This window comes from Cataglyphis hispanica, chromosome 1, assembly GCF_021464435.1.
Source record: "Cataglyphis hispanica isolate Lineage 1 chromosome 1, ULB_Chis1_1.0, whole genome shotgun sequence".
NCBI lineage: Eukaryota > Metazoa > Arthropoda > Insecta > Hymenoptera > Formicidae > Cataglyphis > Cataglyphis hispanica.
Window position 1 is genome coordinate 5,020,930 of NC_065954.1, and position 18,308 is coordinate 5,039,237.

An 18,308-nucleotide genomic window follows, 5' to 3' on the forward strand; every position below is an offset into this window, starting at 1 on the left:
TGGCTGCGGAGCCAAAGAGAGACGACAGGATTCTCCTTCGACCGAAACGACGACTCACCTTGCAGTTCCTCAACTGTAATTCCGACTCGATAGTTGTTACGGTATTACGAAACTACGCGCAGCTCCTTAACTCCATTAATCATTACAGCATCGAAATCGATCCAAAATCGTTTTTGAGAAATGCGAATAGTTTTATTATAATTCGTCTTGGACGCTACTCATCCCTTAGTTTCTGATGATACTTATTTACTGACATATTTTATACATATATAAATCAAATTCATGTAAGTAAAGACTAATTTTTTTTATATTAACAAAAAAGATTTTTTCTACTACAAATAAAATAAAATGAATTTAAAATATATAAATTTTAGACTTGAAACGTCTCTATCAGATATTTTAATTTAAAATTTTTATGTAAAAATCAAGAGATTACATAAGAAACAGGTTTAGAGAATAGCATAAAACAACAAGACAAATCTAAGAATAGCATAAAAATAATGTCCAACATTTCCTTTCTACAAGCAATTTATTTAACGCAGCTTTATTTATAGGAGAATTAAATTTACATCTATACAATAGAGAGTAGAAGATGTAATCACTATTATATAATCGATATTAATGATAATGAATTTTAAATGTCGATTTTATACAAATGACGATTTTGTATACAAATCGTATATTATATTACATAAAAAACGAATTTGTTTGTATAAGAATAATATGTATGCACACAATACTTACATGAGTTTCTAATAATAGCAGTAAAAATTTAATAAAGTCTTGTAAGTGTTTTATAATGTCGTTTATATGCGCAACTGACAATTTAACTTTATCATAAGACTATATATCGTCCATAAGTTTAAAAATGTTTTCACAAACGTTCTACGTATAAGCTAAAAATTATCGTAATTTAAGACGCAAATATTATCATTTTACAAGCCATTTTACTTTGCATTGTAATAACTATCTTTAATATGTATTGTATCTCAAACAATGTACTTTTCTTTCAATTTCATAACTTATCTTGCCACATGTTGATATCAGTAATATAAGTTGCAGAATCAGACATATCATAAGATATCATAAAAGATGGATGATAATAGCGTTAAATTCTTTAGGTAAAATAATTTTATAAATTTATAATCAAATTCATAATTGCATGCTCAACTTAATAATAGTTTTTTATTGAAAATGAGGAAAAAATACAATTAAGTATTGTGAAATTATAGATAGTTCTAATGTCGTATACCCACGTTTTATCATTGTACAAAATTCAAATATAATTTCTATAATTTACTTATCATGCACGCGTTTAGCGATGCTAGATCGTAATGGACGACTCGACGTCCGTCCCAAATTGTTTTACAAATGACTTAGCTGGCGATAAATCATCTCAGGCCACATACCATTCTCAGACATTTTGCATATATACAATAGGACTCGTTCTAAGGATCATTATTGTTTTATGACGGTAGCCGATTGGTGGTTGTCTAGCTCTGTTTGGGCAGACAATTACCGATTCTACGGAAGCCTCTTTTAGAGAAAGACTCGGTAGACTCGGTAGACGTAAAGGAGAGCCTGTCTCTTTCCGCTTAAATTTGGAAACCGAATTCCGTACATTCGCAACTCTCCGAGCAATCGTAATTTTGCAGGCAGCAGAAGTTTAGCCAGCGGGCTTTCGTTCGAGAGGTAGAGCTTAGAAGTCAAATATCGGGAATTTCATTTGCGCGTCGCTATGTATTATTCAATCGTACTCAAAGGAGTTTCCTCGCGAGATAAGCTGCCGTTGAACTCATCAATCACTGTTCTCGGCTGTGATAGACTATTCCAATAAGCTCAACTGTCGGGATTAGTACTTGTGAAATCGATGTATGTCATCAAAGTGAACAAAAACTTTGTTTTAGTCTACGATAAAGCACCAGCACACTCTGGCTATCGTGCATTATTATCTGTCTGCTATCAATAATTTATGTGTGTTTTGCAATATTTTTAATATATAACAATAAATAAATCATATACATATGTTATCATGCAAAATATTGTGGGTATTATATATATAGTTAATGTATATAACAACTAACTATATTAAATTATAAATTATAAGCATTTGCACATTAACAATTTGAAATTATACAAACTAAGCACAGTACATTACATTTAATATATTATAAATTTTCTCGCAATAAAATGTTTGATTTATAATGCAAATACGAAGCATGATATTTTAATAAAAATATATTAAAGTTATCTTAGTAATGGAACTTCTTAAAAGACATTAAGTTTTCTCTTCACGTATTTTTGGCGCCGATGTTGTTTCACAACATTTGTTATAAGGTGGACAATAATCTTTGCAAAATGCGACTTCATCAATGTAAACGTCCACTTCGGTATGTGGCTCCTTAATACATTTAAAAACGAGTTTGCCATCCTTAATATATTGATCAAATGGGATTGTACATACTCGCTTCCATCCAAAATGTTCCGCGATTCGTGAGGCATACCTGAAATGAATACATTATTTATATTAAGCAATGGATATCAGGTTTTGGATTAATATCTACGTAAATCTGCGTAAATCAATTTAATTCTATATCTTGCGACCTGATTCGCTTAATATATGATGGCAGAAAAACGATACTCGATAATATCTCAGTATCGAATAACGTTTCTGAAAAGCGCATCAAGTTATCGTATATTACACCAGTCTTAATAAACTCGATCGTTATTCTTTGAATATGACAGGAAAGGCTATATATCAGTCGCTTTCCCCTAATGCGGAATTGAATTACAAGGTAACAGTTTCACTGAGCATACGACATGTGATGGATAGAATCCGGCGATGTCTCGCGTTGATGCGAGCCCGTCGCGAAAATTACTCAAGATCCATCCGAGGCGAGCGGAATCGGGGCGAAATGACTGGCATTCCGTACGTGTCTATAACCCTAACCAGAATACCACGGTCAAGTAAGTCGGACTCACTTATTGCTGCAGTCAACACGGAACAATCGATAGCCACAATCGCGCGCGAGATACCAGCTATCTAGCACGAGCTTTCTGGCAATACCCTGGTTCCGGAAGTCCGCTCCGACCGCGAGAAAGCTGCACTCGAAGAGCTTGAGAACGCAGTAACGCTCCCAGAGATTTGGCTTGCGGCTCACGTAAGCTTCGAACTCGATCACGTCTCGAGCCAACCCGCATTCACAACACCTAGCTAACTCGACGAGCTTGTCGGGATCCCAAGGACAGGAGCCGGCGTTCACCGCAGCGCCCACGATACAATTGTCCTCTCCCTCGGCGATTATCGTCATACCCTCACGAATCTCGTCATACATCATCTTTAGCAATGATGGCGCGGGCTCCTGCTGATGCAAACCTATGTTCACCATGACTGGATCATCTTTGAAGAACGCGTCGCACATGAAAGTCATTATTCTGTTGTAATCCATCGGCAAAGCCAATCGTGTTTTGCAAACTGGCAGGTCCTACGATGCACGAATATACACGTAACACGAGTTTTTGCCGCAATAAATATAAATAAATTTAACGAACTATTACAAATTTGAGTGTTTAGCGAATCTTTTTAACGAACCATAGAAAATGGCAGATTTGTCAAATTTATATTTACAGATTTAGACAAATGTTACTTTTGACAAATTCCACGTTAGATATTGTTATGTCACTGTAATATTATTATATAAAGTGTAAACTTAAATCTATCAAACTTACCACACATCTTGTTGTATAATTTCGCATGGCAAGGCGTAAACAACGTCCTTGATTTCCAAGACACGATTTGTATTTCACGCACTTCGTGATAGGACGTGTTAGTCTCAACAAGATCGATGTCATATTTTTGCCTTGACTTATCCTAAATAAAAATATGTATACATACCGTTATGTATTTTTTTGCTAAAACATGTAATATATCTCGTCCCTGCGTACATTCCGTGAAAGATTTTTACACGTTTTAACATAGATTGACATTATGTTTGATATTTTATTAATATTTTTAGGTTTATTAAGAAATACAATAATATATAAGAATAAAAACTTAATCTTACTTGGCTTCTTTAATAACAAATAATGTATATGATCTCTCGAATTTTTACGCCATTTATCTAGAAACAAATTAGAAATGTTATTTATATTTTTTTATGCTTTTATATTATATTTCTCATATTTCTGTCATCTTTTTACGATAACCGCATACTTCATTCAAGAATTGCAAAACAAATGCCAGTAATAATATAATTGCTAGTAAATTTTTTTATTTTTATTGGTTAGATTTTTTTCGGGCAAGATAAATCGGTGACAATAAACTACCGCGGAAAGACGATCGGATCCCCGAAATCAGCCGTTCTTGGAAAATCACACGAGCGCATCGGACGTGTGACAGTCAAATAAAAAGGAAGGAAAGCAAGATACGAGGCGAACGTCCGCTTTCGCGAAGGATTGGAGATTATCAGAAGATAAATTGCATTTCTTTTCGTAGTAAAACCATCGCCATCGAGGCAAACCGTCAGATTTACTACTTTGACATAAATTATCCAAGAGCTGACGTTCGTTACTTAAGCGTCAAGCGAGAGAACGTTAAATTAAACTATCGGCAAAATATCGAAATAAAAAAAGGACTTTGAATAATTAAATAAACTTTACTGTTCATTTATTCCTAAGTTTCATGCCGAGCTGCATGGAAATTCGAGATAGCTAAAAGAAAAAAAAAAGTACGTTTCACTTCTGCCAAGAAGAATTCCGAGCGGTAAAACTTAACGTCGTCGTTTCGCAGCTTCTGGAAGACCAGGTCGGACAATAACTCAAACACGGCTCTATTCATTCATGGCCGTTGTACGAAGTGATATGGGTGGCAGCTTGCAGAGCGGCACCTGATTTATGTATTCGCGCCGCGTTCCACCGCTTCCGATATACATGCGCCTTCATATAGAGACCATATACATAAACGGTCAGATACATATAATACAACCGAGTGTACGTGTATACGTATGTGCATCGAGGATGCGTATATGCGAGGGTGTAGTTACGCGCGAATGTACGTACACACACACACATACATTAGTGCGCACAGATAGGTATTGCGAGAACGGTAGGTGCCGCGGCTTATTGTTGATGAATGCGGGGAACCCGAGCTCACTGAGCCACGAAGGGGATGCGGGCTTTATGTGTATATCGTAGTCAGACAACGGCTGGGATGGAAGGAGAGTGGAGACCGATAGGTATACGAAGTGGAATGGCCCCGCGAGCTCCGCTAGCAAACCCGTAATGAGAACGCGGGGAGATACAACGGCCCGTATATGCATCAATTATGTGTCTGATTCTCATTTCGCGGTTGGACCACACGCGAAAAATTGCAATTTATCGGCGCAACAATACGAGAGCATTATTAATATCCATTAACTGTCTGCCCAATGCGGTTATCGCGGGCCGCGTGTACGATCATCGGTCGGTTGCATAAATAAAAGTAAAATCGCCGTAATGAATTGAGGAAAAGGGGAAATTAAATTTATTCAAAGCAATGATTCATTGAATAAAAAATATTTACGCTAGAGAGTAAAAGATGCATTAAAGCTGCAAAAGGAAAATAAAATTGTAAAATATTTAAATAATATAATATTAAAAAAGAAAACACAATATATATTTTTTGGTCAATTTATTTAAATATAAATTAGTAAAAAATCAACATTACACGTAAGTAAATATAAAAGCAGCGTGCTTTTATTTAATTTTGTATTTTATAAACACACAATGCACAGATAAAATATATGATGTAAAATACAATGAAAATATGTATATATTTAAATACATGAATAAATGCACATTTTATTCAATCCAATATTAAATGTACATTTAAACATATATGTTTAACCATTTTTAAATTTCTCTTTAAATCAATAGTCATCGTATAATCGTAACTCACACAAACGCCATATACTTATCGAGCTGTCATTGTTGAAAGCGAACTTTCAACCATTCGCTAAGCCAGTCTGCTTTATGAATCCGTCAAAGTTCCCGAAGAATCCATCGTAGCGTGACCTTGGGCTTCTCGGTCGGTTCTTATCTTTTCGAACTTACCCTACTCGTTAGCTTCCACCTTGACTAATCTGGAACTGTTACTATTGTCTTTCGCGTACGTGTCTTCGGCGTTGGCGTGTTTCCCGCCGTATCGATCGTCCTTCTCAAAGTGTTGGTTTCTCTGACCTCCGTTATCGTAGAAATCGGCGTTCTTTTCGAATTCATCTTTGTAATATCCAGCGGCATAAGTCTTCTCACGATCATTTCCAGCCTTGTAAATATTTTGCTTTTTCTTTACGACTTTTTCTTTATGATTCTTCGCATAACCCTCACTTTCCAAATGACTCTTTTCCGCACCGAAAGCTTCAGTATCCTCGGTCTTCTTGCTCTTCTGCTTCAAATCATTTTTTAAACCTACCTCGAGAACAACGAGACCAGGATCTTTCTCGCTACCTGGATCATTTTTTGCAATCTCGTGCTTTGACGCGGCATAATGCGCATCGTCATCTCGATCAAGTCCACCGAATTTACCGGAATTCTTGTCATCGTTTATCATCAAAGCTCGTAATGTCGTGCTATCGCGAATTGACGTGTCAGTTTGCGGTTTCACAAATGCAAACTCCATGTGGGTGACTCCAGGCGACTTCACGCCCTTATAACCACGCGGCAGCATCTCTGCCTCGGGTTCTATGATCAAAGGTAGTAGGGCCGCATTGCTCTTTGCTCTTGTGGCGATCGTTCTCGATGGGCTATCCTCCTCAAACTTCTCTACACTATCGTCGTGAATCTCGAATAATTTAGTCGCGGATACCTCTTCCTCGAAGCCATAACCGTTAGTTGATTCCGGATTGAATAATCTCGAGCTGCTAATGTACATCTCGTTCGATCGATCTCTCGCCGGATACGCGCAAACATAGAGCACAATATAGGCAGCATACCAACCTGCTCTGAACCATTCTTTACAGATTTTCATTTGATTTGCGGATTTGCTTGTTCAAATTTATATACAATTTAAATGCAAATTATATATGTATGTATTTGGACAAATAGATTTGGTATTGGATAAAGGAATTGTTGACGTAATACAAATCATGCAAACGCGCTGGCACACACTGTAATGAGCGCGCAATAATACCAGCTCTTTTATATCGCGTGGCAATCACTCGGACTGAGATCGCTGTCGATTTCACATGGCCTCAGCGTATCTAGCGTAGCGTATAATCAATTCAAGATCACAGTGACAGTTTACAGTACTAGCTAATCAGCGATGCAAGGCAAATTCGCAGGAATAGATCAAAATTTCATATAGCAGAAACTTGAGAAATATGTGCTAAGTATTCCTTAAAACCTATAAAAAATTAATTGCTTTCTCTATCGAATGACTTGGCATTTTATTTTTTCGACTAAATCTTAATTTAAACTATTGCCTGCCTATTCCTCGCAATTTCAATTAATTGACGAAATATCCTTCCCCGAATCATTACGCAAATCGAGGACTCTTGGCTAATGTCGGCGAAAGAAATACACCATCAATGGCATGGTACTTGAAGCATCGAGACGACCTTAAAACGCTCGATGACGCTAAAACATCGTATGACTTATGATATAAAGAAAGCGTCCTTCTAACGTGCGTATATAAGACAATAACGGATAACAGATACGTTAGTTTATGAATAATTCAAACACGAGACGATAATAACGATTATTATCCGGCGCTTTGTTTGCGAGAACGAGGCTGCCATGATCGCAAGTTTAGTAATGCTGCTCGCCGGCTTGTGCGGCAATATTGCATCACCAGCGGGGACCGCACACATGATGGTCTCTAAGATGAGAATAGCCGATCTCGAGACCTCAGCCGGGGAATATGCGTACAATCAGCAAACGGGCCATCCGGTTTCGTACACGCGATATACCAATCACGGAAGCGGACGTTACTACCATGCACCGACGCCGGTACATTACGTCGCCGGTAGCTCTGCACCTGTTGCGCCCGTCGTTTCTGAAACTGCATCGTCGCACGTACCCGTTCTGCTCGCATATGCGACTGCGAACCGCGAAATTGTACCATACGCGTTGCGTCAGCCTTACCCGCGCGCCGGATTCATTAATTATGGCACGGCTCAATTAGCGAAATACGCGCAGTCGCTTAAACCGCCTAAGCCGGTTGCTCGCGCGCCGTATTACAAGCCGGGTGTATTTAAATCAGATGCGGATACTGTTAAAAGAAGCGATAATAAGGAGAATGAGGAGAATGAGAAAGATGATTATGACAACGATGACGAGAATAATGATGGCGATAAAGAAGACGATAAAGGTCACTTGACGAAGGATCACCAGAAAGCAGTTGATTTTATAGCAACCCGTCCTATTCACGATTCCGACAACCCTCGGCCAGATATCGACGTATCGCTTAAACTCGGCGAAAAGTATTCTGCCGCGCAGAATTTTGCTCATGGAGAAAAGGCTGACAAAGGGTACGACAAGCGAATGGAATTTGACATGGGTGAACGCCAGCAGCATGATAAAAGCAGGCAACAAGGTAGATTTTTGTTTATTTTTTTTGGAGAAGTTCATTGAATTGTTTAATAGCTTTAGATATTTATATTTTTGCACGAGAATATATATATATATATATATATATATATATATATATATATATATGTATACATACTGTCGAGCGAAATGTTACTTTTTGCTGCATCTTTCAGAACATTATGATATTGAAAGTGAGAACAAAAAAGGGTATAGCGACACGGCCGGAAATTATGGAAGCTACGATGAGACTGAGAATGGTGAGAAGGGTAGCAGCTATGGGCAAACATCGTACCACAAAAAGGGCCAAAAAACCAGCGGCTTTCATAAAGTTTACCACAAGGATGAATATAAAAAGCATACCGATTTCTATGACGAAAGCCACAAGAAAGGTTATTTCGACAAGCACCTTGCTACTGACGAACATCATAATGCTAACGAGGGTAATTTCAAGAAAGGCGGACATCATGAATCTGAATTTGATCGTCAAAATAGTGGAAAGAAAGAATTTCGTGACAAAGGGCATATACAGAATCGTGATCAGGGTTATAATAAAGAAAAAGGCGAAAATTCTTATCATAATAATTATGAGAATTATGACTCCGATGCAGGCACGGGTTTGATTAAACAGCATAGATATGAAAAAGCTAGTTAACACTATTAATTAATTTCGCAGAATATTTAATGTAATTTATCTATTAATGTTTTATATATCGATTATAATTTATAAGACATAATAAAATAAAAAAGAATTTATAATCAAGTATTTTTATGAGATAGATTTTCAGTTTATATCATACTGAACAAGTCGATTGAATAATATGCTTATAACAAAAATTTTAAATTTTATAATTAAAAATAAACATTGTAAATATAATTAAGATATAAATTTTGAGGATAAATATAATAAAATAAAATTGTAGTATTGATTAAAAATATAAAATGTTTTTTGCATAATAAAGTTATAAATTTGTAATTAAAATCGATTTGATTTAAATTTGATTGTTCACATTAAAGATAGACAATTCAAGGGGCTCTTGATAAAACAAATACAAAACTGTGTCAATTACATCACCGAATGCGATAACTGCCCGATATTATGGTTTTATGGAAATGGTGTGTAACGAGAGGCTATATTTTCTTGTGACAGCTGCTACACCGCAGAAGCGTGACTGATATAGCGCAAAACATAAAACTTCACTAAATTATTACGACAGTTACCGATTTCGCAACACGCGTTACGATCGCGCTGTGCAAATAATTCAAATTTCATTTTACATCCAATATACATTTATAGTATTGTAAGAGTCTGATTAATGCAAGCTATTGCGTATTCATAAAAACACATGACAGCGTAAGAAAAATGATGATTTAATAAATGCACGTAATATTTTGCAGTTAATTGACATAACGTCACGAATATAGTATGAGAAAATGTATAAATAAAGTGTAATAAATCTGTTGGAAAAATTTATTTTTCTCGTCGAAACGTACAACAATTAATACAGCGTGACAAACGCAACTCAACAAGCAGTAGGAGTAAAATGATGATTCTCATATTAATATCAATGTCCCTTTTTGAATCCCCAATGCTTGTGATCTTCGTGACCGCCCTTTTTGCCATGGTCGGAATGATGATGATGATGTTCTTCATGATCGCCATGACTTTTATGACCTTTATGATCATGATGATGGTGTCCTTTTTCATGATGACCTTTCTTGCCATAATGGTCCTCGTGATGATGATGATCATGGTGTCCCTTCTTAAAGTGACCACCCTTTTTATGTCCGTGTTCATGATGATGGCCACCGTGTTCGTCGTGATGACCATGATCGTGATGTTCGTCGAAGAATTTCTTATCTTTCTTAAATTCGTCGAGTTTGTGGACTTCGTGATGTCCCTTAGTGCTGTGACCCTTGCCATAATGTCCTTTCTCATGGAATTTATGACCCTTCTCACCTTTCTCGCCCTTGTGATGTTCGCCATAGTAGCCGTCATCGTGATGATGATGCTTCTTATGACCTTCATCTTTATGATAATGTCCAGAATGGTCCTCTTTGTCATGATGTCCCTTTTCTCCTTTCTCATGGTGATACTCCGCCTTGAATCCTTTGTCACCTTTTTCGCCATGTTTGTGATGATGATCGGAATGATGCTCACCTCCATGTCCGCTCTCATGATGATGAGAAGCGGCTACTTGCAGATCGTCGTAATGGGCTCTCGGGATCTCACGTGCGGTGGTCACGCAATGAGAGGCGATGCACGTTGCCAGCAGGCAAATTGCCGCCAATCTGCTCATCGTGCCGTATTTATCCTCGTTTAATCCAATATCAACGAGAGGTGTTTAACTTCGTCGCTGTAATCGGTAGGTATGATTAAATCGCTCGCCTCGCTCGGATTATATATTGATCGCAGGATAATCAATATGAGGGTAGGCTCTTTCGTGGCTCATTACGTTGTTGCGAAAGCAACGTTTCCTTAACCTGTTTAAATTGTAATGCGGATTTCAGTGAACCCGCGACTATCGCTTGGACCGTTATGTAATATAATTGAAATCGTTGTGTCCTGCTTACCAAACTACGTTTATGCAGCCTAAATAAAGCGTTTTTATTGTCTCACCAAACCGCAGTACACTGATTTTCAACAACTTTAATTTATTTCTATAACTGACAGAAATTTATACAATTAATATATTTTCCACAAAGATAAATATGCAAGGATATAACATACATATAACTAAACATTATCATCAAATATCAGAGAACAGTATATTAAAAACGCTTTGATTGACAGAGTAGATAAACTTACAATCAGCAATAAAAGTTAGTAAAACATCATTTATATTATGTATTTTTTATTTTGTGTATCGTTATATTGACAGATTTATTTGCTGATAAATTAACATTAAATTAACATATTATTTTATCTACAAATTTGTGCTTTTAACATTAATTTTATCTTGTTCTACATTCATAACAAAATATTATATTCTTTTTTAAATATGTATATGTATCTTATATTGCAATTTGATATACATTACAATTTGATTAATATTATTTATTACAAGAGCAAGTTTTTATAAAATTTCAATACATGTTTTATATATAATTATACATATTTTATATATTCTTTACATATATTACATTCTTTTTTTCTTTCCTATCTTTAATTAACAAGAGCATGAACATATAATATTGTTTCGCTCTTGTAAGTAATTCAAAATTGACAACATTTCTTTACATACACACACAACTAATAGCACATTTAAGCAACAGTATAGAGTATAGAACAAATGTTTTACGAAATACGAGTCCAGTGTTGTGAGAGAAATTAAACAAGAGCTCAAAAATGAAAGCGATTACGTGCAAAACGTTGGTGGAACCACAGGTATATAAGCTTTGCTTTAAAGATTGTTGATCAGTCAATTGTATTCGTTGGTCCTACAAGAGAACCAACATGGCTAAATACATAGGACCATGCTTGCTCCTGGCGATGGCTGTGATATGCACGGTCATTGCCATATCTTCGGCGCGAGATGTTCGAAATATAAGAGATTTAGAAGCTGCCGGTACCCACCATCATGGTCATCATCACGAGCATGGCGGAGGTCATGAGCATCATTCTTACCATCATGCAGAACATGGTGGAAAAGGTGAGAAGGGCCATAAAGGTCATCATCATCATGAAAAGGGAGAGCACGGTCATCATGGCAAAGAACATCATGAAGGTCATCATGACGAGCATGGCGGGCATAAGAAGGGTCATCACGATGAACATGATGAGCACGGCAGTCATCACGAACACGAACACGGCCATAAAGGATCGAAGTTTGGCCATGGAAAAGGTCATAAAAAGGGCGAGAAAACTCACGGTTATCATCATAAATCACATAAAGATGAATTCCATAAAGAACACAAATTCTATGATGATTACCACAAAGGTGGTCACCATGAGAAGCATGGCGATCATCACGAGCATCACGGTGGAAAAGAAGGCCATCACAAGAAGGGTGGACATCATCATTCCGGCCATCATGAAGATCATCACGGTAAAAAAGGTCACCATGATAAAGGGCATTACGATGAGGATCATCATGGTCACCATGGTAAACATGGTCACGAAGAACACCATCATCATCATGAGGATTATGGAAAGAAGAGCGAGCATCATGGCGGTAAAAAGCATGGTTTTTCGAGCGGTCACGGAGGTCATCACGGTCATCACGGCCACCATCACCATTAATCATGCAAAGCTTACCAATTTAATGCAACATGAACAGAATAAACTTTTATATTTTTTGTTCCTTGTTTTTTTTTTTTCGTTAATTTTTAGAATATCGAATAATATAAATTTATCTCGTTATTAAGAAATTAAAATGTCTACAACAACATAATTATTTTATTATTTTCTCTAATAATTCCTATACATGCCCAAAAAATAGTTTTACATAACATTTACATTGACATAATATATGTTATAATTTCTTATTTTAAAACATGTAATATTAGTAATGTGTGTGTGATAAAGATGTATGTTTTGTATTACCAAATACTTTGTTAGTTTGATATCTTTCAGATCCAGACTTTCAGATTTAAATACATTTATCAAATAAAATTTAAGCATGAAAATGAGGGGAGAAGAATATCTTAATTAAATATTAAAATGCTAAACTTTTTCTCATCTTCGTTAAAACTTAAAACATATAAAATTGTTAAAAAAATTTATAGATATATATAAAATATATAATGTATAAAATTGTCATTGGAAAAAGTTAATAATCTAAATGAATTTAAATCAGATTAAAAAAATAAAAACTTTTATAACTCTCTATTGTAATGAAAATATTTATTTTAATCTTTTTATATTTAATTTCAATTTACATATTAAAAAACAATATTGATGCAGTATAATTTTTTATTATAAGTTAATTTAATCTATCAAAAATTGATAGAGAAACGCAATCACACACAGTATTGCATAATAATATGTTCAGATAATTTTAAACAATTAGTAGATTACATGATAGAATTGACAGATATATTAAATAGACAGATATATCTCTCTAATATATCTGATTGTGAACAAACATTTATATTGTGTAAGATTTAAACAGCTTATAATTTGCTAAATCTTTTTAATGTCATATGAAAACTCTCTCTGTAAAGATTATTAATGCAGCAAGAACATATAACATTTTATTAATTATAATGTATATGATATATAGTTTATATCGTCTGATAATATTTCCACATATAAAGATAAATCAATAATTAACAAATTGTCAAAGATCTATAGTTTTCTCACAGGTTAAATAGATGTACATATATTAAGTGATGCAAATTATGACTATCGTAAATTATATATCAACATGCCTGAAATCTTTACTGTTCATAAAAATTCCTATATTCCAGCTATTTATCAAATTCCGATATTAATAAGCAGCATTAAATTTGCCGTTGGGTATAACGCATTATCGAGTAGTGGTAAATAAAGCTAGATTCTCATGATATCATGTATTACATAATTCGTTCAATGAATTCTTCCGAAAGTACATTATAACTTATTATCTTATAAATGTAAGTTGATTAAAGAGAAATCTCCTACAATAAGAATAATTATATATACATGCAAATCATATAAAATATTGTATAAAAAAATATACTTTAATATTTTCAATTAATATTTGCCATTTATTAGTGCTTTCAATCTGCTTTGAAAGATTGCGATACTAGACTGTGACTGCTGTTTACCTTAATATGTATATTGTGAATACGCTCGATATTATAAAAACAAAACTGAAATGAAAACACCCAGGATCTATTATCGTATTCACCCTGCCGCGGATTTGATTAACGATCTCACGCTGTTACGAATGAGCTCGTCATTTCCATGGCGTCCACCCGAATTGAATTCCGGCATCCCGGACGCGGATTAACGGGTCTTTATGCACTTCTTTACTGTCACGTACGATGCAGCGGGTGTTCAGGATCGTGCAAGGCTATTCGCTGCCGGAGATTGCATGCACGCGGCAACGAACCTACTTGAAATGCTCCGCCATGTGACAATTCCGGTGACCGACGAAAGGGTTCACCATTGTTTCGGCTCGTATTGCATGTGTGGGTAGTTTAATTAATGTAATTGAAGTAGCTGTGGCACGATAAAAAAAAAGAAACACAATACGCGCGTAAGAAGTACGCACGACCGCGTTGTTCTGTGATTCTGCGTACTTTCATGGAAGCAGAATAATTATGCTATTCGACCAAATTAATGAGAGGCTCACTCAGAAACACGTGACATTTGCATTTCACTTCCGTGAATTTCTAGACTAGAAGTAAAATAAAGGAATTTTTTTTACATTGTTTTTTGCTTTTTGCGAAATAAAATATACTCGAGTCATTTACGTTGCATTTCTTTAAATTAATTATATGTCAAGTACGGTATAATAAAGATAAGATATTTCCCAAAAGAAAAAGTATAAATATGATTAAAGATACAAAAGTTTTTTAATATATTATTGCCGAAAACTAGCTAAATGAGCTTCGCCCTGAATTCGAGATACCTTTAATAAAATTTTCACAAAGCCGAAGCAACCTCTCGAATAATAAATGATTTGCGCGTTACAGTCGTATAATGAAAATTGCATCATGCGACCGCGCAAGAAATCCTTTGACAACATAAGCTGCTAGATTAAATATTTGGATTAAGCTCATCTTGTTGGTGTATTTATTGCATCTCGCTAAAAACCAAGGTTATAATTAAGTTTGTTCATAATCAAAGCTTTATGCCATCAACCGCACGTATATAAGTGAGTTTTGTTCTTAATCCATTTACGTGAAACATCAGCAGACGCAGATAAAAACAGATTGAAAAATGTGATTTGCCTGTATTGTATGCTGTGTATTTGTTAATTTTATTTTATTTTTTTCAAAGACACCTTTACGTGGTAAAAATACTAATCATCTATACTTATATCAAAATTTAATATTTTTAATATTTGTAAATATAATTAATTGTTTATAAATTATATGTGCAAAGCTATATTTGCACAATTTTTAGAGTTTACTGATTAATCGACAAATAATGAGTGCAAATTATGTATGCATATTGCAGAAGATGATTTACATTAAGCGATATGTATGTTTTCGACGGCTTGCACTGACTGGTTAAATTATCATAATGCGGCAATATAATGGAAATAAAGGTTACGAGAAGGATTGAGAGAGAAATTAACTAGATAAATCCTAATGAAATTTTCTTATGTAAAAACGTCGATATTTATTCTTTAAGAAAACAATTGACTCTAAAATAGTATGTGTCAATCTGAAAAAAAATTAATGATATAGAAAAATTTTCGAAATGAAATACATTATTTTTTAATACTGTTATAAGTTGCATATATGTATATAGTATAGCCTTTATTTTTCAATTATATTAACTTTTCAATAATATTAATTCTATTATAATTTTTAAATATTTATATTAATATTTTTATTATTTATATTACAAAAATGTATTTAGATTTATATATATATATATATATAATTGATAGATTTATATATATGCATATATATATTTAATATGCTGTAATTGATGACGTAATATGTTATGTTGCACACTATTGCAAGAGATAACATTGCAAGGTGTATATGCGGTATTTACCTACAAATTTAACGGTGTCAACTTGCAACGCGCGTTCCCGCGGCACATTAATATCCGGTAATCAATTCAATCAGCTGGTCAATCGATTAACCTCAATTATTGGTGCATTAATGATCTGTGCTATATGTAACATTAAAATTCATGCTGTGGCTGAAATTGCTAGTATATTACTCTTGTCCAACAATAGAGAGATATTGTGCTAAAAAATATTTTTATTGTACACATAATTAATTTACGTTAAACCAATAAAACTGTTGCTGCTTGTTTAGAAAACTGCTATTGACATGAAATATATGCTGTTTACAAAATAAGTATTTTGTTTGATTAATCTAATTTTTTGAATTGATGATAATAACACAGTAATGTTAATAATGATGTAATGTCTGAATTATTATAATGAATAAAATCGTCAATTATGCGTTTCCTTTCACACAATCGTTATCTTTATCAATAAACGGAAGCACAAGGCGAGGAAATGGCAAAATTACTTAAGTTGGGAAGTGGTAAAAGACCGCCAAGAAAAACGATGGCAATAAATCGTGAGGAATCGATAAGGCGTAATATCACGCTGCCGTCTTGACTGTAATGTAGCTGCTGGGACAAATATGAGCTGGGGGAAAAACTTATTTGCCACATTAAGATCGAAAGAGAAAGAAAAACCAATGAAAGAGAATAACACAATCAAGCAATTTCTTTATGCGTGTTAATATATTTACGCATATTTATATTATATAAAGAATACAAAATATATGATCACGAAATATCGTCTCGTGATATTGTCTGAAGTAGATATAAATCATAACTGTAAAATAAGCTATTATTTTTTGATCAGTAATACTTGAGCCAACAATTCTAATGTCCTTTCTTATAACCGTATTTTTTTCCGGATTGATGATCGCCTTTCTTGCCATATGCATCGTGATGAGAATGATGCTCCTCATGACCGTGCTTGCCATGGTGGCCTTTGTGCTCCTCGTCGTGATGTCCTTTGTCATGGTGGCCCTTTTTACCGTGATGATCCTCGTGATAACCAGAATGATGATGACCGCCCTTTTTGTGATGACCTTCCTTCTTCTCATGATGACCATGAAAGTCACCATGCTTCTCGTGATGTCCGCCCTTATGATAATCGTCGTAAAACTTGTGCTCTTTGTGATATTCGTCTTTGTGAAACTTGTTGTGGTAACCCTTCGTTTTATGACCTTTTTTATGGCCCTTCTTCTCACCGAACTTGCCACCCTTGTGGCCTTTTTCACCCTCGTGATGTTCGCCATACTTTTCATATTCGTCGTGATGACCTTTCTTCTTTCCACCATGTTCCTCATGATGACCAGAATGATGTTCCTTATCATGCTTACCGCTGTCGCCTTTATCGTGATGATGATGGCTCTTGTATCCCTTCTCACCTTTTCCACCGTGGTCCTCGTGATGATGAGATTCATGTTTGTGACCACCACCGGATTCGTGATGATGACCCTTATGTTCAGTTGCTGCCGTTTCGAGATCATGTACTTCTGCGATTGGCGACGAGACCACAATCGGTTCTAAATGACCTGCATGGTCATCGTTCTTTCCTCGCACATCACGCCGATTAATACGCGATTCCGCACTGACCAGTTGTCGAGCGTGACACGTCGGGTGCAACGTTAACGAACATATTGCTATGAATGACAAAAATAGCATCGTATCTCGCAGCATCGCGATTGCACCCGGTTTCGATCGGACTGATGGCCGACGTTACAACGGTTGACACTTAAATATCGATGGTCCATCTACTTCCGCCATGGCATGGCCGACTGTTTCCGCCAAGTCCACTTTCATCCGTACGACCGCAAGTATTCCTAAATTTCGTTCCAATCTCCGTTGACACCGGTGCGGTAGGCAGGCGCACGGTTTCACACTTCTTCGCATCGCTGCACATTGCGTTTATTCCGTTAGAATATTTTGTCGCGCCGTCTATCGTAATATCGATACAATTGGATGTTAAAATATTATTCGTCGAGCCAGCTTAATGCAATTTCTTACCTGTAAAGTGACATAACAAATTGATTCGTTGATCTTCTTCTAATAATATTTATATCCAGAA

The 18,308-nt window shown here is 35.3% G+C and overlaps 5 protein-coding genes across 5 annotated transcripts; 1 reads left to right on the plus strand and 4 right to left on the minus strand.

Annotated features, from left to right (window-relative positions):
- Positions 1 to 2,278: 2,278 nt before the first annotated feature.
- On the minus strand, positions 2,279 to 3,852 carry LOC126853623 (uncharacterized). Its single transcript, XM_050599480.1, has 3 exons — positions 3,730 to 3,852; positions 2,983 to 3,485; positions 2,279 to 2,504 (listed from the first exon to the last, which is right to left on the minus strand). The coding sequence occupies exons 1-3, from the start codon at positions 3,850 to 3,852 to the stop codon at positions 2,279 to 2,281; spliced, it is 852 nt and encodes a 283-aa protein (XP_050455437.1).
- Positions 3,853 to 5,694: 1,842 nt separating this feature from the next.
- LOC126850975 (uncharacterized) lies at positions 5,695 to 7,097 on the minus strand. Its single transcript, XM_050594470.1, has one exon. It carries the CDS (start codon positions 7,001 to 7,003, stop codon positions 6,092 to 6,094), a length of 912 nt encoding a protein of 303 aa, XP_050450427.1. The 5' UTR covers positions 7,004 to 7,097; the 3' UTR covers positions 5,695 to 6,091.
- Positions 7,098 to 10,019: 2,922 nt separating this feature from the next.
- LOC126851119 (histidine-rich glycoprotein-like) lies at positions 10,020 to 10,935 on the minus strand. Its single transcript, XM_050594754.1, has one exon. The coding sequence runs from the start codon at positions 10,860 to 10,862 to the stop codon at positions 10,128 to 10,130; it is 735 nt and encodes a 244-aa protein (XP_050450711.1). The 5' UTR covers positions 10,863 to 10,935; the 3' UTR covers positions 10,020 to 10,127.
- Positions 10,936 to 11,988: 1,053 nt separating this feature from the next.
- LOC126851073 (histidine-rich glycoprotein-like) lies at positions 11,989 to 12,956 on the plus strand. Its single transcript, XM_050594674.1, has one exon. It carries the CDS (start codon positions 12,020 to 12,022, stop codon positions 12,803 to 12,805), a length of 786 nt encoding a protein of 261 aa, XP_050450631.1. The 5' UTR covers positions 11,989 to 12,019; the 3' UTR covers positions 12,806 to 12,956.
- Positions 12,957 to 16,911: 3,955 nt separating this feature from the next.
- On the minus strand, positions 16,912 to 17,974 carry LOC126851030 (histidine-rich glycoprotein-like). The gene has a single exon (XM_050594588.1). It carries the CDS (start codon positions 17,918 to 17,920, stop codon positions 17,075 to 17,077), a length of 846 nt encoding a protein of 281 aa, XP_050450545.1. The 5' UTR covers positions 17,921 to 17,974; the 3' UTR covers positions 16,912 to 17,074.
- Positions 17,975 to 18,308: the final 334 nt, after the last annotated feature.

Excerpts from the sequence above, each read along its gene's own strand:
- LOC126853623 (XM_050599480.1), bottom strand. The coding sequence starts at position 3,852 with ATGACATCGATCTTGTTGAGACTAACACGTCCTATCACGAAGTGCGTG. Across the intron at positions 3,486-3,729 it reads ATTATACAACAAGATGTGTG|GACCTGCCAGTTTGCAAAAC; the intron begins GTAAGTTTGATA and ends CGTGCATCGTAG. Across the intron at positions 2,505-2,982 it reads CGTGTTGACTGCAGCAATAA|GTATGCCTCACGAATCGCGG; the intron begins GTGAGTCCGACT and ends TATTCATTTCAG.
- LOC126850975 (XM_050594470.1), bottom strand. The coding sequence starts at position 7,003 with ATGAAAATCTGTAAAGAATGGTTCAGAGCAGGTTGGTATGCTGCCTAT.
- LOC126851119 (XM_050594754.1), bottom strand. The coding sequence starts at position 10,862 with ATGAGCAGATTGGCGGCAATTTGCCTGCTGGCAACGTGCATCGCCTCT.
- LOC126851073 (XM_050594674.1), top strand. The coding sequence starts at position 12,020 with ATGGCTAAATACATAGGACCATGCTTGCTCCTGGCGATGGCTGTGATA.
- LOC126851030 (XM_050594588.1), bottom strand. The coding sequence starts at position 17,920 with ATGCTGCGAGATACGATGCTATTTTTGTCATTCATAGCAATATGTTCG.